This window comes from Psittacula echo, assembly GCF_963264785.1.
Source record: "Psittacula echo genome assembly, chromosome: 6".
Lineage (NCBI taxonomy): Eukaryota > Metazoa > Chordata > Aves > Psittaciformes > Psittacidae > Psittacula > Psittacula echo.
In genome coordinates, this window is record NC_137743.1 from 23,291,121 (window position 1) to 23,312,585 (window position 21,465).

At 40.3% G+C, this 21,465-nt stretch overlaps 1 protein-coding gene across 5 annotated transcripts in view; it reads left to right on the plus strand.

The window, feature by feature from the left end:
* The first annotated feature begins 1,921 nt into the window (after positions 1–1,921).
* LY75 (lymphocyte antigen 75) overlaps positions 1,922–21,465 on the plus strand; it is a 49,521-nt gene continuing 29,977 nt past the window's right edge. For all 5 annotated transcript variants that reach the window (XM_080622088.1, XM_080622090.1, XM_080622089.1 and 2 more), the window contains exons 1-13: positions 1,922–2,039; positions 4,544–4,918; positions 6,489–6,662; positions 6,940–7,104; positions 7,687–7,797; positions 9,556–9,696; positions 11,418–11,606; positions 12,200–12,357; positions 13,271–13,381; positions 14,670–14,758; positions 15,108–15,280; positions 15,458–15,654; positions 16,983–17,125. In XM_080622088.1, the coding sequence (XP_080478214.1) occupies positions 1,940–2,039; positions 4,544–4,918; positions 6,489–6,662; positions 6,940–7,104; positions 7,687–7,797; positions 9,556–9,696; positions 11,418–11,606; positions 12,200–12,357; positions 13,271–13,381; positions 14,670–14,758; positions 15,108–15,280; positions 15,458–15,654; positions 16,983–17,125 (2,126 nt within the window). In that variant the 5' untranslated portion in view covers positions 1,922–1,939. The remainder of the gene's footprint in view (positions 2,040–4,543; positions 4,919–6,488; positions 6,663–6,939; positions 7,105–7,686; positions 7,798–9,555; positions 9,697–11,417; positions 11,607–12,199; positions 12,358–13,270; positions 13,382–14,669; positions 14,759–15,107; positions 15,281–15,457; positions 15,655–16,982; positions 17,126–21,465) is intronic.

The window sequence follows — 21,465 nt, forward strand, 5'->3', positions numbered from 1 at the left end:
TTAATATACATAATTGCTGATACATGTTCAGTAAATAGGATGCTGTGAATGTCACAGTTGGTCATGGATGGTCGGTATATATGCACTGAACACTATTAGTTTCAAGGTTAAACTCTTCACTACTCTCCGTAGCAAAACTGGGACAGTCACTGACTACATTGAAAGCAGCACACATTCAGAAAGGTTCATGGGCATGCAGGGTTCACACGTGCTGTTCTTGTTGTGATGTTCTATTCAAAAAGAGACATGCCATCCCACCACATATTTAATTTTAGTTTCAATAGCTTGCTTTTGTATCAAGCTCACCGGTGGGGAATTTCTGCCTCCCACTCTCTGCATGGAGACTCTGAACCTTTGCTTTTCCAGAAAACGAACTGTTTCTGGTAGCACAGCATCAATTTTGCTGCAGCTACGGACCCCTGTCTATCCAAACCTTATTTCTGATTTTTCAGGTAGTCCCTGCCTCAGCAGCCAGGTGTTGGTCTGTGGTTTCCAGCTGGAGAGAACATTTGCTCACTTACAGATGCCTGGTTTTGTTCATTTCTTTCTGCCCAATTCCCAGCTTGGCACACCCTCAACTCCTGCAGTCTTTGGATGTCCAGATGGGCATATTTGAAACACATAAAACAGACTTCAAGTTGCTCTTCCCATATTTTTGAAAATCCAGTATTTCTTTTCCTGAATAACTGCTCTTTCAAGTCTACTCTGAATGGTTTTTCCTAGCCAACTGTGTCTTTGTGCTTTTATTTTTGATTTCTGTATCTTCCTGTAGACAGCATCATAATTTTCTCAGCAACAGTAATTTCAACTCCTCCCAGTCTCATCCCCCCTCCCGCTCCCTTTCCCTGGCAGAAAAGGATGAGACAATTGCAATTTTAGCTGCTAGCTACCATAAAACTCGAAGAAAGCATAGCAAGGCTACCTGGTCTGCTTCTGTTCCCTCGACAGCTTTGCAAAGGTCCAGTTAGCAAACTTGCAGAGGCAGGTCTGCAATGGGGAGGGAGGGATGAGGGCGGAGGGAGGGAGGAAGGGAAGAGCAGTGGTGCCTGGCCGTGGGGTCCCTGATGCTCCCCATGGTGGTGAGGGCCATGGCCCCATGCTGTCAACCATTCCCTGACTCAAGGGCTGCTGCGGCATGGAGGGACCCTACAGTAACACCAGGTCCCTCAGTTGACCCCAGGCAGGGCAGCAGCCCCTGTCCCTACCCCACAGCCCCTGGCCTGGCTCCCAGTGCTGTCACGGCTGTCACGCTGAGCATGGCCAGCACATGGCCTCACAGCCTGACAGGGATGAGTATCACACGGTACCCTTTAGAAATTGTGTTATTTGAGCAATTTTTAAGCATTTTACTTCAGTGTATGGCTGTCATTAATTCTGGTTTATATTCTCTTCACTTTTTGCTTTTTCTTCACTTTTAGCACTTTCAACTTCCCTTTATTTACCAACTTCTAAAAACTTTAGTTTTAACTTTAATCACTGAGTGATAATTAGGCCCGGTTTGCTATTTTTAGTTTCTTTTTTCCTCCTGTTTTCACCATTTATTTCCTCCTTCCTTTTCCTCTTCATTCCTTCCCTCCTTTTTTACCCCTGTCCTCATTCTGCCTTCAGTTTTCTTCATCTTTTCCCCTCGCGACTCCCCTTCCCCTTCCCGTGTCTCCCTCACCCCCAGCTGTAACCCGCTCCCGCCGGGGCGGCCGACCCTGCTGTTCCTTCCCTGGTGCGCCGTTCCCTCACACCCGGCCATCGCCCCGGCCCGGCCCCGCCCCACACCTCGCCTCAAACCCGGGGCCGCTCCTCTCCTGGAAACAAGTGACGCTGCCGGAGCGGGCCAATCCGGGTCGGCTGCTTGCTGTCCCGGCCAGCCGGCGGCGGGCACGACGCTCCGGCAGTTCGAGCCCGGCACAGCGCCCGCTTCGCGCAGCCTGCGCGCTGTGCGAGGATGGCGCGGGCGGCGGGGCTTTGGGTGCCCTCCTGTGACTTCGCCTGCCTCCTCTTCGCCTGGCTCCTCGCTTGCTGCGTCGCCCGTCAGGACCCCTCAGGTAAGGCGAGCTCCTACCTGCAAGGGGGAAAGCGCTGCGCGGATGCGCTTCGGCGCAAGGGGTGCGGAAGGCCCATTCCCACCCCGGCGGGCGCTTGTGAGGGAAAGGAGGCGCTGTGACGGGCCTTCCGCCCCGACGGTTCCCGGCTCCTCCGTGCGTTGGGCTAGGAGACAAAGTCCGACTGCGTGGAAACAACGTGCGAAACTTACGAGGAGGAGCAAGAGAGGAAGGAAAGAAAAACCCCACAGCTGCTTCCTGGGGCGTCGCGAAAGCAGCCGCTGCCCCGCCGCCTCCGGCTGCCACGTTCCCGGTTCCCGCGGTGCCGAGGCAGCGCCGAGCAGTGCGGAGCGGTGGGAGGGAGGCGGGCCTTCGGTATGTTACCTCGGGAGGAGAAATAACCCGAGCTGAGGCAGGGCCCCTACAGGACGTCAAGTGTCGTTTTCATTCCCCGCTGTATGCGCTGAGAGAGAGAGAGGAAGGAGGCTTACTCTGACTTTTAGAAAGCAGGTGGAAAAGTTTCACGTCGAGCAAGTTCTTGCCAGCCAAAGGTCGGTAAGAGCTGCTGGGAATGAGGTTGAGCACTTTGCTAATTAGTTGCACGTCACATGTTTTTATGTCTTTTGACAGTAACAGGCTTGGGTCTGTAGCTAAAGATGTCAGGTAAAACTTCATGGCCAGAGTGCTGAACTGGAGTGATTGAGTATCAGTATTAGTAAACTGCTGTGCAGAGAGATAGCGTGAGATAATAGCAGCAGTTCTGCCAGGAAAATTCTAAAAAATGGTTTTCTTTTTGATGTCAGAATGAGGGTTGTGAAAGGAGAGCAACGAAAGGTAAGATCTGAGAAGAGGCCAATAATGTTATAAACAACTGAAAAGAAGAAGAAAGTTTGGAGAGGAGAATAAATGGCAAAAAGCAGATATAGTGCTGAAAAAGCACAGGGTAAAAAGCAGATTTGGTTGTTAAAATGTCTTAGTTAATAGGATGAAAGAGATGGTTGGTTTAAGTGAGGTATTTAGAAAAAGTCACTCCCGTAAGTGGCTGACTTAAGAGATTCTTCTTTAGAGTTTGACCAGCCCAGTACTATTTAGGTACTATTTGGCACATACACAGTAGGAAATTGACTAGTATACAGGGAAGTAGTGGTAAAATTCACTGCATAACATCACTGAATATTTTTCTTACTGTTCAGCCAAACCTGTTATTAAGTCATATTAAAAAAATGTAGTAGGAATGTGATTGACAGGGTGTTACTATTAAACACAAAACACTACTCAGCAGATTCCTTATTTAAAACAGCAAAGTAATAGCCTTATGGATCATGCACAGTCAAGGTCCATTTCAACCTGGTTAGTGAAAGTTTTGTACTGTGGGGCCCTATTTATTGTGGCGTTAAAATAGTTTCAGGGCTGCTTTTTCTTGGTTAACTAAACCTACTGCCACTTGTCCAAGGTGTTCTTACACTGGCAGAGGCATCAGCTTGTCTCAGTAAAGTGATCCATATATTTTAAAAATTGTACACTGTGCTTTATAAAATTGTATTGTTTTTCTCTTTTTAATGACAAGCTGCATCACAACTGAAAATAAAACTAGAGTTCCTCTACCATTTAAAAAATATTTGTGTGGCATCTTTGGTGGGGTGTTCATTTTAAAACTCCCAAAACCAGCGCCAGTTATTTTAGTAATACTGCAGTTGCACCCACAAACTGGATCACATATGAGCCTGTCATGCTGCGTATTGTATATGATACACAGTTGAAAAAACCAAACAGTGCTTACTAAGTGAAAATTATTATTATAGTGTATAACAGCAGGTAACATGCAGATAGGTATGAAGGCAAGATTCTTTACCCAGTAAACTTGTAAGTTAATGAGGGGTTGATCACTGAATCATACAATCAGGATAGTTAGGGTTGGAAAGGACCTTAAAATCATCAAGTTCCAACCTCCCTGCCATTGGCAGGGACACCTCACAGTAAACCATGTCACCTAAGGCTCTGTCCAACCTGGCCTTGAACACCACCAGGGATGGAGCATTCACGGCTTCCCTGGGCAACCCATTCCAGTGCCTCACCACCCTCACAGTAAAGAACTTCCTCCTTATATCCAGCCTAAACTTCCCCTGTTTAAGTTTTAACCCATTACCCCTTGTCCTATCACTACAGTCCCTAATGAAGAGTCGCTCTCCAGCATCCTTATAGGCCCCCTTCAGAAGGCTGCTATGAGCTATCCAGTCACTATATGTTAAAATTAAAGGAGGAATTCTCATTGATAGGATTGGACTTAGAAAATGGCCTCATTTTATCTCCCCTCTTTTTGTAATGACTTTGAAAGAGAAAGTAAAGAATACTCACAGAAGAGCAGGAAAATGCGGCTTATACGAAAGAGATAGTATAATGTACAAACAGCTGTACTTTTCTGGTAGCATGTCTCAATGTGATTACACTTAAAATTAACTTCTGTGAAAGTGATAATGATATGTGGATATTTGTTTGTTCTTATGCAGGCAATGCTGCTTTTACCATTCGCCATGGCATATTGGACAAGTGCATACATGTTAAAAACTCACGGATAGTAATAGATGACTGCAAGGAGACAAGTGAAGCTTTATGGAAATGGGTATCCCAGAATCGCCTCTTTCATCTGGGGTCCAAGCAGTGCCTGGGACTTGATATATTCACTACATCACTGTCTCGCCTGAAAATGGTTGATTGTAACTCAGAACTAATGCTGTGGTGGCGATGTGCAGATGCTTCCATCCTTGGTGCATCTCAGTACAAAGTGACTGTCAAGAGTACCTATGTAACTGCAAGCATAAATGCAACAGACCAGTGGCGAAGCAACAGTTCCTCTGATGTTATATGTCAGTATCCTTACCATGGTAAGTTTGCACGGGAGTTTGGAGGACTTTTTTCTTTTTCCTTTTCTTTTTCTCTACTTTTTCTCTTCTTTTTCTCCTCTATTTCTCTTCGTTTTCTCTTCTATTTCTCTGTCTCTCTTTCTCTCTCTCTTTCTCTCTCTCTCTCTTTCTCTCTTTCTCTTTCTCTTTCTCTCTTTCTCTTTCTCTCTTTCTCTTTCTCTCTTTCTCTTTCTCTCTGTCTCTCTGTCTCTCTGTCTCTCTGTCTCTCTGTCTCTCTGTCTCTCTGTCTCTCTGTCTCTCTGTCTCTCTGTCTCTCTGTCTCTCTGTCTTTCTCTCTTTCTCTCTTTCTCTACCTTTTTTTCTTTTTCTTTTTCTCTTTTTCTTTTTCTTTTTCTCTTTTTCTTTTCTCTTTTTCTCTCTTTTTCTTTCTCTCTTTTTCTTTTTCTCTTTCTTTTCCCTTTTTTCTTTCCCTTTTTTCTTTCCCTTTTTTCTTTTCCTTTTTTCTTTTCCTTTTTTCTTTTCCTGTTTTCTTTTCCTGTTTTCTTTTCCTGTTTTCTTTTCCTGTTTTCTTTTCCTGTTTTCTTTTCCTGTTTTCTTTTCCTGTTTTCTTTTCCTGTTTTCTTTTCCTGTTTTCTTTTTTCTTTTTTTTTTGTTAAGAGCTTTTTACTGTATGTCCATGGCAGTAAATTCTTAAAATTCATCCTGTGAAAAGACCAATCAGAAAAGTAATAACAAGTTTTGTTGTAGAGGGATACTGATATTAAAGTATGAAACTTAACTGGTTTTAATAAAAAATAAATATGCACAACTGAAGAAGTTGTGTTATCAAGTGGCTTTCTTTCAGTTTAAATCCCCCCTCCCATATTTTATTGAGAACTTATTTATGAAATATCAACCACCTTTCATCAGAAATGATGCTGCCCTTTTCACAACAATGTGAATTTCACTGTTAGTGGTATTTGAGGACATTTTCTTTGCTGGTAAGCTGTACAATCAAATTCAGTGCATGCTGCAAGCTTGCAGCCTTTTGGACTGTCAGGAACTATCCATCTGCTTTGTTCTGGTAGTCTGTTCACTTGCCATGGAAGCAAGTCTCATCTGAAATCTCATGCTTGCTGGAAGAAGTGGTGAAAACTTGCTTTACTTTAAGAGCAGAATTATCTTTGTATGTGAATTGTTCGAAGGAGTCAGTCTGAAGAGCCTAGTAGACTCGAGTTTGAAACATTTGTGTTTGAAACGTGTATGTGTTTATTCGTAGAGCCTTGTTCTGTAGTGCTTGGTGCAAACCACCTGGCTTTCAACAGGCCGATGTATTTATCCCTAACTTACCAGGAAGGGGGAAACAAGTTTCTGCTGTGTTATCCGCACTCAGAAGAAAAAGTACAGAAAAATATTTTCCTCTCATTTCTTTCTGTTCTGGCATTGCTGTATATTATCTGTAACAACGTACAGTGTTTTAAGACTATGAGTGTGATTTTCATGCTTTTAACTTAACTATGTCTGGACATGCAGTAATACTGATTTGCTGTTCTTTCCTCCCCTCGATAACTTGCATCTACTTCTCTAATTTTATTTAATTTTTTTCCTGCAGAGGTTTATACCAAAGATGGGAACTCCTATGGAAAACCCTGTGAGTTCCCCTTTCTGTATAATAAGATGTGGCATCATGACTGCATTCAAGATGAAACACATATGGGTGGAAAATGGTGCGCCACATCTGAAGATTATACTCGTGATGGAAAATGGGGAATCTGCTTACAACCAGGCATGTTGGGTTTCTAAACAGATGTCCTAAAAGTGTTCTGTGACTTCATGTATGTATGGCTCCACCTTGGTGTAGCATGTTGCTGTTAAGCTGGGTAAAAGCAGGTCCCTTTTCTGTTGCAGCACTGACAGGACAGTCAGTGCACACTTACTCTGTAATATATGTGATTAGCAATATAAAAATTGGTAGATCTTCAGTATTACATTTTTTCTTCTACAACTTCCATGATGTTTCGGTATAGTTGTAGTTACAAGTACTTTCTGCTTCCTTTAAACAGAGGATGGTTGTCATGATATCTGGAAACATGATCCAGGCTCTGGAAGTTGCTACCAGTTTAATACACAGTCTGCTCTTTCTTGGAAGGAAGCTTATATTTCATGCCAAAGGCAAGGGGGAGATTTACTTAGCATCCAAGATGGATCTGAATTAAGTTACATACAAGGTAGGTGTAATTATTCACGTACCAATATCAGGAAATCTTGACAAGTTAACATAAAGTGCAGACAGCATTTTAGTTTCTCTCTTAAATTCTGGATTAAAACTTGCTTGTACTTAAAATGCATTGGTGCTTTCATTTGTCTGGCAACAATAAGTTGCTAATCTCACTTTAGAGGCTTCTAAAAAAATTGTCTGTGTGATTTCATTATTGTCATTAGCTGTTGTTTATATTTATAATGAGGAATGTCCCCAAAATCTCAGATATGGGCCAGAATGGCAGTTAGTGTTTTAGCAGTACATTACCCACTTTTGCTATGAAATCATCTTCACTGATATCCAATCTTGGAGGAACTGTCAGTGTGCCTTTGGGAATATAAAGCCAAAGGGCAAACATCTGAATGCATTGGAACTTGTGTGGGTGAATTTCTCTTCAGTTCAAGAAAGTTTGCATGCCTGATTATAGTAGCAGTCTTTCTTTCCTCAAATGCATGTCCTTTCAGATCACATTTTTAATTTAAAGGAGACCAATTAAAGATGAACTTTTTATGCTAATTGTTTTCTTAAAAAAAACCCCGAAACTCTCCAGCTAAGGATGACATTGCTGAGATGTTTTGGATTGGCTTAAATCAACTGGACGTTTCTGGAGGTTGGCAGTGGTCAGATCACAACCCTTTGAATTTTCTCAACTGGCATCCAGGTAATGATGATTTGGGTGGTATTAACAGTATCTACAACATTAACATTAATATTTTGCTTTGCCCCCCCCCCCCTTTTCTTTTTTTTTTTTAACACCCCTCACTATTGGTCTTCTTCAGAGCAATCATTGTTATCGCATTTCTGTTAGAAGTTGTGAAGCGTCTTTTCTCCTTAGAGAATGAATCTTTCTGTACTCATTCTATATTTATAGACAGTTAGGTTAATAAATCTCTAAAAACCAAAAACTTAAAATAGTATCTTTGAGGTTTATTTTACTAAGGTATCTACAGCTTCCTTAGCTTCTAAATTTCTCCTCCTACTGACAGAATGGCATAATGGAATTGACTTCCCTCAAATATTACAATTATTGGCATGTATGTGAGGACTGATAACTACTTAGAAGACTGACTTGTATTTTAAAATTTCACGGTTGCTTAAATTTGTATTGAGGTGAAGATGAAAGAAGTATAAAAAAACTTTTTTGATTACTCCCAAGTTCCTAGTAGAATTGGTGAGACTCTTGTTTGTTCAGAATTTTCAGTGTGTATTTGTAATATTCTCACAAATACACCATGGATAACCATAAATGAGAATCCTGGAGGAATAATAATCAGGAATACTGAAGCTAATATTGTTCCATCTTTCAAGCTGAATTTGACCTTTCTAAACTGAAATCCTATTTTTCTATGAGTTTCAGTTTCTAGAACAGTGCTGCAACGTGAATTCTGTGAAAAAATAAGAAGTGGTTTCTCTTCCTTCTTTGAAAGCTTTACTAAGAAATTTCTATGAGATTTTCCAAAGGTTTTCTGGGTTTTGGAAAGGTTAAGGACTTTTCTGGACTTGTACTGCTGGCTGCATCTTCTTCTGAAATTGTGATGACACTTTAGGACTGTAATGCAGAGCTGGAGACCAAACTATCCTGAGTTACAATGGTATAATTTAATCTTCAGTCATGGCAGATGCACTTATGTCTACCCTCCTTGTGAAAAATAGTTACTGGTATCTAACAGGACTTTTGCTACCTGCAATTTGTACCTATTACTTGTTGTTCTTTCACTGTACACCTCTGAAAGGAGGCTGGCCCTGTCTGTTGTACTCTTCCATGACGAACTAAGATTCCCTCTAGCCTTTTGTATGACACTGAGCAAGCCCAGTGCAGGGGAAAGTGGGATAATCTGCGTAGGACACAGCTCAGGTTTGCACTGGGGCTCAAAAGGAAGATAAGCCAAAAAAGTTCCATTGCGATGGGGCTCAAAGGGAAGCTGAGGACTGTAAAAAAGGGTTCTCCTCTGTGATACTTTTAATTTGTGGCTTTTTTTCAAGTTAAGGTAGGAGTTATGGTTAGCACTGAGAGAGAGTGCAGAGCTGTGTTTGTAGTGGGGTGGGAAAGGGGCTGCCAAAGGAAACTGAGGGCAGCACAAAGGGTTCTCCCCTGAGATATTTCTAGTCTGGGAAAGTGCTCAGCCAAGGGTTTGTTTTATTGTAAATAGAACATTCCTCCTGGTTCTATGATTAAACTCGAGAAAAGAAGTCCAGATTCCTTGATTGTGAAACTCTCTTACAAAAAAACTTTCTATGGGACCTATGGTCGGACAGGTGCCTCCATTCAAAGCAAGTTATGATCTTCAAATACAAGGGCCTGTGCTATGCAAAATATGTTATTCTTGTACTGAAAAGTAGTAGAAAAAAAGCAGCAGTCACTACTACCTTACTGTTTGGTAATTTGTACTCTTCTCTTTTTATTTGTCCCTGTCCATAGATATGCAGAGTTTGTCCCCGCTGGATGGGACTAGTTGTGCAGTGATGAATGCTGCCTCAGGTCAGTGGCAAAGTTACCACTGTGGGACTCCACTTCCGTATATTTGCAAGAAGTCACTCAATGAAGTTCCAAGCTTCCCAGGTAGGACAGCTTGCATTTTTGTTTTTGTATGTTAATATGAGTGTAGTGTTCACTTATGGGGGGGTGTAATATTTTTTTTCCTAGTTTTTTGTCTTTTGTTTGTTTGGTTTTTTTGTTTTTCCATCCCCAAGACTTCTGAGGCATCTCTGCCAAAATGCTTTCACAAGAGCTTTGAATTTTTACCAGAGCAGAAGCAAACTCTGTACCTTCAGTGTCAAGGTGATGCATCATGAACAGATTTCACTTTTTACATCTTTTTCATTCACACACAAAACATTTCCCAGGAGTGTGCTGCTCTTTTCATCAGTGTGCATGGCTTGTGCCTTCTTTCGCATGCTAATGAAAGTCTAGAACTGGCAGTAGCACCTTGCATCTTCCTCATCTCACTCTTGGTATGTGTTGACATAAAATGGGACCTACCTGAGGCTTGGATTAAAATCTGTTGAGGTCAAATAGAAGTAGTTAAGTGATCTTTACTGTCCTTTGAACCAGGCCCGGAAGTGAACAGGAAAGCAGAGTGCAAGAGTTGGTGGCATGCCCAGTGTGTAATCTTTACTGGATCCATAACAGCTTTTACAAGAATGCTTATTCTTTCCTCCCTATACACACACACACATACAGTCCTTCAGTATTTACAGTGTAGCTGTGACATACAACTGCTTCCATGCTTTTGGCCATTTGCCTACACCTGGATGTCCAACCCTTCCCATATCCATGACCTGTTCTTCCATGTATGTTTTGGCCTTTCTGGGTTTCCGGGGCCCATGCTTGTGAGGCTCTCGTGAGAAAATTTTTACTGGAAAGTGATTGTCCTTGGATGAGGGGGAGGACTAGAGAATAAGAGGGATGAAGCTGTGTTGTGGAGGTGGAAAGTGTCATTAGTGTCTCTGGCTAAGGCACATTCTTTCCAGCTCCCTCAGGAGAAGACAGGAATAAGTAGTTTAAATTTAACTAAACTGGTTGAAGTTTTTAAGTGATCCCTTGAAAACTAGTTGTCAATCAACCATCCTTATCTGTTTTGTATCTCCTCAGTGGGGTATGTGGAGTTGTTAGAAGTATTTATTCAGTGTTTTATTAATTAAAGAACAAAATTCTTGTGGTCAGAGTATTTTATAGTGTGTTTTAAACCAGGAAGAGTATTAGTATATCCTTTTTTCAGCATGCATTAGAAACAGCTTGAATTCTTGAATATCTTAGCTTTCAGAAGAAAAAAATACTTAAAACTAAGCATTTGTTTAATTGTGAGCTATTCCAAATAGATCTTACACATAGTACTACATATAAATAATAATGCCCTATTACAATGCAAACAAATAGTACAAAACAGGATTCTTTTTTTGAAGCCGCTGTACTGCAATGAAGTAACTTGATTTGTCTTTAATTGCTTTTGAAATCTTGCTTACAATTCTGAACATTTTGCTTGTACTAAGACCAGCTTAATGTAATGCATTCCAGCTTTTTACTTTCGCTCTCCTTCTGCCTACTTCATGGCCCCAAAATATTATGAATCCCCATAATACTGCTCAGTCATTTCTATCTGCTTGACTAAACTGTGACCCTTTCTTAAAACATTAGCACTGAAGAGATGTGAACATGTTCTGATTGCTGCATTCTGGCTGTTTTCAAGGTGCTTCCTGATTTCAAACATGAAGAAAATGCCAACCCGTTGCACTAGCCAATGTAAAACAAAGGCCTCTAATTCTGTTTCTCCTCACTGTTAGTGTTTTGGAGACACTTGGATACTCGCTGTGATTCAGGCTGGCTTCCCCACAATGGTTTTTGCTATACGCTGATAAACAGCGAGACGTCTTGGAGTACAGCAGATGAACTGTGCAAGGCAAATAAGAGTAATCTCATCAGCATACACTCGTTAGCAGATGTCGAACTGGTTGTTACAAAGCTTCATAATGGTGAGTTGGGATACTTCTAAAGGTCAAGCAGCAAGTGCTGCACACCATAAATGACAAACCACTTTTCATGTCCTAACATATGATTGTCATAACCTCTACCTTTTAAATGAAGGTGCTGATGCTGGGCTTGTACCCAGGCCAGTACTGAATGGTATTGTTCAGGTCCAGGCCTTCTGTGTTAGTACTTGTTTTGTTTGATCTATTTCAATTTATTTATTTACAGGGCTAACCTACTTCTAGTTACCTAACAACTGGAGTTTAATTTTCTCATGGTCGTATGTTTTCATCTGCATGCTAAAACTTTAACTTGGTTGAGCTTTTTTTTGGTTGTGTATTCATTATTTCTGTTGGGTTTTTTTAATTCCTGTTTGCTACCTTCTCTGTGAAACTTACTCGTATTTATGAATGTAAGTTAAGAAACAAGAATGCACATTGTACTTGTCTCAAATCCCCTTTCTCATTGCAAGGAAAAGATTGGCATTTATGGTGTGCAGTATAGTGATAAAGCCATAATGTTGCTGATTTCGCATTCCTTTCCAATTAGTTTGAACATTATTTTAAAACTACAGTATTGTCCGAATTCTAAATTACAGATGCTAAAGAAGAAATGTGGATGGGTCTCAGGAATGAAGATGTACCAACTTTGTTCAAATGGTCAGATCATTCAGCTGTGGTTTTTACATACTGGGATCAGAATGAACCAAAAGTTCCTTTTAACAACACTCCTAACTGTGTATCATATTCAGGCGAGGTAGGAATACAGTGTTGGGTTTTCTAGGGTTTTTTCCATCATAGTAGAGTTAACATTGATGTGTGTGAAAGTCAAAGAGGGGAGTAAAGCAGATAACTAATTTCATTTTTGGAATAATCTTTAAAATACAGATGATACTATTTGACAAGCAGATTTCTTAAAATAATCTGGGTTGGTGCACTTGTTAACTGTATATTGCAACAAATGGAAGAAATTGCTCACAGCTCTGAGGCTGTTGGCCACCCAGTTATCCTTGTCGCTCTGCATTTTGTATTTCCATATTCTTGCATGTCTGTGGCAGAGAGCTAGGAAGGAGGCAGGCCAAACTGTCAAAAGGAAAACCTAGCTTCGATCATATCCAGGACCAATTTGGGCCATCCTATCAGAGGATGGGTAGTGAATTACATAAGTAGGAGAAGACAGACCCTGGGCAGATACCATACTGAAGAAGCAAGGGGAGGATGGAGGAGAGAGGACAAAAAAGTTGAGTGGAAAGAGAAGCAGGCTGTATCCCATCTCCCAGATTTAGTAGAAAACTGAGGCAAGCATCGGCCTGCTGTCAGGCTGGCAGTGGAACTCATGTGCCAAGTAACTCTGAGGTGCCTTCTCCCCATCTCCGCAGTAAGCTGAGCACACTTCTGCACCCATTCCCTTACTGATCTGAGGGAGTTGGCACCACCCTGACCTTCTCTTCCTTTTTTAGATATGGTCCAGAATCCTCCCATCTCTACATTTGTCAGCTTTCTCTCTTCCTTCCAAACATGCACCAATGCATATAATCCAGGGCATCCCACCCCAAGTATTTTTGCTAGAGGCATTTTGACTTTCCCTGTATGAAAACTCAGCCCTGCACTGTGGAAATTGACATACTTTAGAATTTTAAATGCTTTTTTTTTTCCTTTCCTTCTCATAGCTGGGACAGTGGAAAGTCAAATCCTGTGAAGAGAAATTGAAATATGTGTGCAAGAAAAAAGGAGAGATTTTGAATGAAACAAAATCAGATGAAAGCTGTTCATTAGAAGAGGTAATAGGAAGTCTGTATCTTTCTTTACTTTCACTTGATTCAGAAACCTCCTTAAAATCACTTACTTGCTGCTCTTCCCATTTCCTTCTTACCTGTACAATAAAATCTGTGAAACATTTTCATTACATGAGAAAGGATGAAAAAAAGATGAAAAAAAATTATATAGTATGAGCCAAATTTCAGATTTCCCTAAGCAGGTTCTGGATGTGTTACCAGTCTTTTCGTTGATGAAAGCATTATAAGCTTGGACTAAGGAGATGTGTTCTATCAATTTGTTTGAAAAAATAAAAAGATTGCTTTTACTAGGTGTATTATTGCTAGCGGCATTTGTTCCTGTGGTTTTTGCTTTACATATGTTTTAAAATTTAGGATAAGCACTTTGCAGCATAAGGGTATGCAGAGATTGACAATTGAGATTAGGTTTCTGTTACAGTTTGCTTTCATTTTTGTTCTTTGACTTGAATAAAGGCGGGGAGGTGGTTGTTGTGGGGTTTTTTTTGGGGGGTAGTTTTTGTTGTTTGTTTAACTTTACATGTTACAGCATAAATAAAGCTTGAAAAGAAGTCTTCTCTGTTTTGAAAAATCTTGGGATGGTATTAGTAGTTACGTCAGAGTTCTTTGGTTCAGTTTTGTGTGGCATATTGCCTGCAACAGGATAGATGCTTACTCCTTATCTTTCTGCACAACCTTGAGGTATTTGGACTCTGTCTCTTCAGAGAGTGACAGCATGTAGAGTTACAGCTTTCTGTGCTGTTCAGATACCAGTGGCATTGGTAAGCTAGCAAAGAGGTAACACATTAATGTGCCTTAGAATTCAGTGTAAATATAGGGGAAAAGATTTGAATAATAGAGAAAATTTTTAAGTTCACATATTTTCAATATAAAATGTTTTTTGCAGAAGTAAAGAAACATTAGTAATTCCCTCATATTATTCCTCTGTTTGAATCCTGGTGTTGATAGAACAGCATGAAAACTCCTATTGTTTTGAATGGGACTAGGCGGTCACCCTTGTGTTTTCTCTCTCTAAAATGCATGTAGCAGTCAGAAGACTCTGCACAGTCAAGGCAAAACAGTGGTGTATTTTATTCTTCTGGTTGCATTATTTCTTAGAACTCTGAATCTAAGAGTTGATGGTACAGGACCTTGTATGTGATGCACTACCTTTCTTTCTTGTATAGCTGTGACAGCTTGGGGGTACCAACCAATGTTAGCAATTATTTATTTTCACCTGTTGATAATACCTAAATAAGGTTGTAATGTATAAAGGTGTTTGTTGTTCTCTAACTAGGGATGGGAGAGACATGGAAACTACTGTTACAAGATCTATAAAACAGAAGCTTCATTTGGAGTACAGTGCAATCTTACAGTGATGAACAGGTAAAGCACATCTCTGTAATTTATGGGCATGTTTTACAGTACGATCCTGGAGATAACAGTCAGAGATTAAAACCTCTGTATGCTAACTAGTGGTTTATAAAGAAAAAACAGAGATACAATTGCTTTTTCAAATAACTAGCAAACTATGTTTTCCACGGTGTGGCAATGGTAAACCTACAGCGTAAAACCTTCTTGGAAGTATGTGAATTCCCAGCCTGCTGACCCTGTGCTGGACTGCCTGGACCACCACTGGAACTAACTCATGTAATAATATGCCCGGTTTTCAAACTGTCTCAGTAGTTTTCAGTATCTTTCAAATATTGACTCAAAGTAATCTGTGAATTTTCAGATTTGAACAAGAATTTATAAACAGTCTAATTAGAAAACACACCAAAGTTGAGGAAAAATACTTCTGGACTGGTTTGCAGGATATTGGCCAATCAGGAATATATTCCTGGGGTACAGTGGATGGGGAAAAAGCCGAAGCTGTGACATATACTAACTGGAATTCCTTGCAACCAGGTAAATTTAACAATAAAAAAAAAAAGCATAAAAATACCGTTACCTTACATTGAGCAAGCATTGGAGTACCATGTTACAGAACTCTTAAGCATGAAATAAAATCATTATTCAGAAATATATAGATTTTTTTGGACAACCAGCCAACAGTTTTAAATATGTTTTTGGTTTAAATCTTAGAGTTTTCAGGAGGATGTGTGGCCATGCCCAGTGGAAAGTATCTTGGAAAGTGGGAAACTAAGGACTGTAAAGCCACTAAAGCATTTTCTGTCTGCAAAAAATATATTGGGCTGCCCAAGAAGCCAGAAGTACTCCCAAAGCCAACTGATCCCTGTCCCCCTGGGTGGCACAATGGATCCGGCCTTGCATGCTACAAGGTAAAATGTAATTCTTATTAGATGTTAATTGTTCATTACTGTCTTGCTGCATTTGATTAACCATTTTGTGGCTTACAGCTGCTCTGCAGAGTATTTCAAAGATGTTTTACACTGTGAGGAGGAATTTACGTTGATTCAGGTTGACTGCCCCCAGATGTTCTCATGCATCATACTCTGCTGATTCCTGAAAGATGCAGTATGCCTTTCCCTGCTCTTTCTGTGGCCAGCTGAGTGGGCTGGCACCATTTGCCCTGTGCTACTGACTCAGGAGCCTGCTGCTGACAGAGGGTACCACACCCGTGTCTTAGCCTGCCTGCCATCAGCTGGCATGCAGAGATACCTGAATAGGTGTCCTTCTCTTGTCATTTTCCGTTCCCTTTCTATACGCTTAAGAGTATGAATAGGAGAGATGGGATTTTCTCTGGTTTGAATATGGATATCAAACATTATTAAAAAAGTGCAGCCTCAGCTGTATTTTACTGGTTTTGAAGTAAATAGTTGAAGTAAGCAGCCATGCTGTTAGCTGGAGTGGCTTAAAGAGGTTCGTATTTAGAAATGCAGGTTTTCCCCCTTCTGTTAACAATCAAATCAAGTTAAAACTGAGGCTGTTTATTAGATTGTTTTTTCATTATTTCTGGACTCAGTGTCTGTATTGAGCTGTGTCTTGTAAACAGCTCATGTCGCAAAATAGGAGAACCCAGCTTGAATAACATCCAAAAGGATGGGTCTAGCTAATGTGCAGCATAGCTGTCCCATAGCTGATGGGATGTGACAGCTGGCAGTTTCTCCAGAACTCTTGTTGACCAAGTGTAGCATGTCTGTGCAGAATCTAGCTGATGGAAATTGGCTTGGACTGAAGTCAAGGGGATCAAGTGGTTACATTAGCTGAGGTGTGTGAGCCAAATATGCAACTCTGATACATACAGGTAGCAAAGGGCTTGCTGAAGAACTTTCTTCACCTGTAGGACCCAAATGGGCCTGGTTTCAGTGAATATTGGGCTTTGCAGTTCACCAGAAATTTGAAAGAACAGCATCCCTTAAAACCTATAATTTGGTTGCAGATTTGGAATGAGTTGGGTACTTTCTGGTAAAGAAAACCGGAAAGCCTGCCACATGAAGTATGCTGCATTTGAAACAAATTTTGTGAGCTAAACAGCTGTTGTCAAACAAACTGAAAAGAAAATAATTGTTAAGAAGTCAAGCTCTCTCCCTGTGGAAATGCCGCTTATACATTCCTGCCTATGGTGGCCATATTTTAGTAGTACAGAGTGTTTGAAAAAGGCTGTCACTTGTGTTGTTTTCTACTCTGATGTTTGGCTATTTTGAAGTTCTTCCACAGTGAACGAGTGCTACGAACCAGGACCTGGGAAGAGGCAGAAAGGTTCTGTGAAGCACTTGGAGGCCATCTGCCTAGTTTTAGTCACTCGGAGGAAATCAAGGTGCTTCATTCTATCCTGAGAAAAATAATCAGGTAACAAACTAGCCATGTGCTAAAATTTTGGTTTCAGTCGCATTCTGCAGTAGATCACAAAAGCTGTTGCTGACCCCAGATGGCAAGTATGAGCTAGTGTGCGGCGACTGTCTTTCCCACAGTAAAAACAGCTAGATATGGCATTTGAACTGTTGGTCATGTCACTGCCTTCCTGGAAAATGTCAAGGGAATACAGCTTGGGCAAATGTTTCACATTGCTAGAGGGAGTGCAGGAAAAGAGAGGTTTGCTTTGAGCATCTTCCATTTCATGAATTCAAGTCTGTGTTGTTATAAAAGTGTTTCCTTCTCTGCACTGAATTTTGGCACAACTAGATGATAGTTTCTTCTATTCTTTACTGATACATTATTTAGAAATGAGTTGTTGTTTAGTTTTTCAGGTAAGTCTCACCCTTATTCATGAAATGCTGCCTGACTAAACTGGGTGCTGTTTTTTGAAAATATGAATAATGTAATGTCCAGCAGTCTGGTTGGCACAGATCCCATTTGGCATAACTGCAGTAACACCGTATGTGCATTAGATGGGCGTGTTGAGGTTTCTGGTATCAACAAATTATGCTACATAATTTATGAGTCTGAGGCTCTATTTTTAATCAAAGAAACTGTCACTGCAAGGCTTTATTAGGCATTGGTGTGATGTCAGCTCCTTGTGTAATATGTTGTTGAGGGTTTTTTTTGATTGACAGCATGGTTTTTCAGAACTTTTGCCAGCTTAAACTCAAATGCTGCCAGTGTCTGATTAAATTTTTTCATCAACAAACTAAATCAGGATTATTTCAGAAGCTGCCAACATACAACACTGTGATTGCATTTTAAAACTTGATGACTGAAGACATGCTTTCTTGAAAGCCCAGTGAACTTTATTTAGAAGCGCACAAGTCATGAAAATTACTCAATGTTTATGTTAATAACAGACAAAACCAAACTTGTATGCTCTATATATAGATGATTTAGCTTGTATAAAAGCCACATGTGATTCGTTACTAAAGTGTCTAAAAAGTAGTGCACAAATTATTTTTACCTATGTATTTTCTTATACTGTTTGCAGTTACAAATTTTTGGTTTACTGTACCTAATCTACTGTGCAACATGAATAGAGAAATAACTTATTTTATTTTCCTACACATACTTCCAGCTACTTTCCAGGTTGCAGACCATCTGAGGTATTAATTATAGTTAATGGTTATTTTTTTATTAGGAGTTTAAAGGCAGAAACTTTTTCTGTCTTTCCAGGAAGTCGGCTAACACACACTGCTACTGCAATTCCCGTATTTCAGAAAACTTGAACTTAGCCTGTAAGAAGTATTATTCTACCAGAACTGAAATAAGGGGCAGTATATTGAGCCCAATATAAATTGGCTTTGCAGTCAGTGTTTCGGTCACTGCATGTGTCAGATATAACCCAAACCACAGTATTTTCATCTGGATTAACCGCTTTTCAAGTATTGTATGACTTCCTGAACAGAAATACTGCATATTTGATATTAACTGAAGTGTTTTAAATATTGTTTGTTTGTTCAGATAACATAATGAAGTGTTTAAGTTAGTTATGCTTTTAAATTACTTGGAGGTCATGATTATATGAAGTGTTTTGGAGATCCAGAGTCAAGGGTAACTTGTCTGAAAATAAGCTCATTTGAGAAAGGAGAGAAGAAACCAAGTGCATTATTTCACCAAGAACAAATAATTTAGGTAGCTAAGAGAAATCATCATAAGATAATGTTAGTGTGATTAGCTGCTGGTGTGCACTGACATGCAGTTTGTCCATGTTCCTTGCATTTACTTAGTGCAAACTCTGACCTAAGCTATTCATTCAGTGCATTCATTTCAGTTTGGTGAAGGAGCCACACCTTGGCTTTTTTTGTTTTGGGATTTTTCCCCTTACACAGTTCTCTAGTGACTCATTGAGAACTGTTTGTTTTTAAATGTTAGCAAAAGTCAGTTTGGTTCACCAGGAAAAGGGCAGATTGTCTAGTCCATTCTGTTCCTTACTGGGATTCCACCTTAGACGCAAATAAGAACTACAACAGCTCCAGCCAAGTTGGGCAATTGCCATTGGAAAGGAAAATAGAATTTGCCTGCCAACCTTCCCATGTCTTGGAGGAACGGGATATAACCTCTTTTCACTTTGAGGGACATAATACAGGCAGGGCAGATCCTGTTCAGTTGCTTCCATTCTTTTAGGATTGTTTTTGTGAGCATTCTGCAGCTTACAGCTTGCAGCAGCGCTGGACATAGAGTAACAGCTTGGATTGGTTAGAAATAACATTTCAATGAGGACACCTTACTGGAAAGAAATCCGTTGCCTTTTATTTGCACAGCTCTGCTGCTGCAGTTGCTCTGAATCTAGAAAGCGTCTTTCTGATGCTTAAGTTTTCTCTTGCAGACTCAAACTCAACACACTGGCCAAAACAGCAATAAAGCTGAGTTGCTCTTTTCTGCTTATAAAGAAAATGTTATTAGCAGGATGGAGGCTCAGCTAGTGGCAGTAGCAAGTTGCAGGGGTCCAGTAGGTTTCATATATACTTCTAGGCCAGCACTGCCTAGGTTTAAATGGTGCCTTAAATTGCACCACTAGGTTGTTGGCCCAGAAGTATACATTACCTTGTGTCAAGAATTAGATTGAACTACAAGCCACAGTAACTTCAGTTGTGCTCTTTGTCTTGTATTGGAGCTGACATAAGGGACAGGAAAAACAAGACCTTTTTCTATTTCAGCAGTTAGAATATGACTGTAGAAAAATGACTGTTTTATATTCCCTTCAATAAATCTAAACTATATTTTTCCGCTCCTACATAATATTGACTTTTATGAAGTTTAAGTTCTCTGTGAGAGAAAAGCCACTGGTATTCTGCAGGGATTGCTGGAGATTCAGGGTGTTTCATTGTTAATCAGCATGGAGTTCATTGTAAAGCACAAATTGCACCCATTTTTTGGTTTAAAACTCAGCATCATGTAGGTTTTAGAGGCAGTTCCAGGAATGTAGCTCAAAGAATACTCTGGCAATGATAAATCTATTTTGATAGCAGTCCATAGGATGGGTTTTAAATGCTTTGCAATAAGGAGGCAGACACCTGAACTACAAGCAAATTCCTTGCTGCAAGCTTAGTTGCAAGAGAGTCTCATTTCATGCTTGTCTTCAATAGTTGGCGTAATTCTTTTCTGTGATGAGATGATAGTATAATTTCAGAGGGTTATCAAAAGGCTCTAGTTAAGCTTCAAAGTGGCGTGGAGGATACTGTAGAGTTACTGAATTGCTCATGGTCATGTCTGAACACTTCCAAAAGAACCCCAGAAAATGTGCATTCATGTCTAAATGCCCAGTCAGCTGGAAAACGTTGTTATGTTTGTAGGCCAGTAATTGTAAATTGGGAAATAAGCTGGAGAAATTCTTCACCTGACACTCTTTTCATTTTGTTTCTCATTATTTTTTTTCATTACATAAGCCAAATACAGGTTGAAAGATTTTGAAAACTTGCTCTAGTTCCTCAGATAATTACTGCAGATCCTTTTGAACTGAGTGTCTCAAGTTTTCTTTTTAGTAGATGCTCCTCTGTGAGGATCGATTGCTTAAACTGCACTAAACCTGTAGGTGATGATTTGGAGAGAAGGGTTAAGCAATGTCTGATTCATAATTGGAAAGAACAATCACAGAAAAATAGAATCCTAAAAGCAGATTGCCAGAAGTCATGTAGGTGCTTGACAACTGTGAGTGTTTGGCTCACAGTTTTCCCTCTGGAGTTGTATGGAGCATTTAGGTTCGTTAAAGGCTCCTTAGTGATACCATTAAAAGCCAGAAGACTATTCAGTGTGATAAGATCACAGCACTGTGCTCACACTGTCACACCAATGTCAGAAAATTGATACTGGAGTTGAGAGGGGAAAAAAAAAAGGTACGTTGGTGGCTGATGCTTTTTTTTCAATGAGAACCCTTCTAAATAAGATATTGTTGCCCTTCACATACTCTGGCTAACATGTTGTTTGTTGGTGCTGCACTGTCAGCCATTTCAGGCTCAATTTAGCATCTTTACTGTAATGCACATGGAAGGACAGTGGCCCAGTCTTGCCAAAGAATTTCTTAACATTGCACCTTGATTTCATAACATTGCTTATGCAGATAAGCCTGGGTCTGAGCCCGTCCCTCCATGTAACAACATTATTTTCATAAACTTTCCAAATTCTGTCTTAAAATCACTTTAAATTTGTCAGCACTAATTTTTCTGGGGAGATTTTTCAAGCTCTGACCTCTGCTGGTCAGGCATTTCTTTCCAGTTTTGAGCCTAGATTTATTTCTGAGTTGTGCTTCCTTCAGACATGACGTT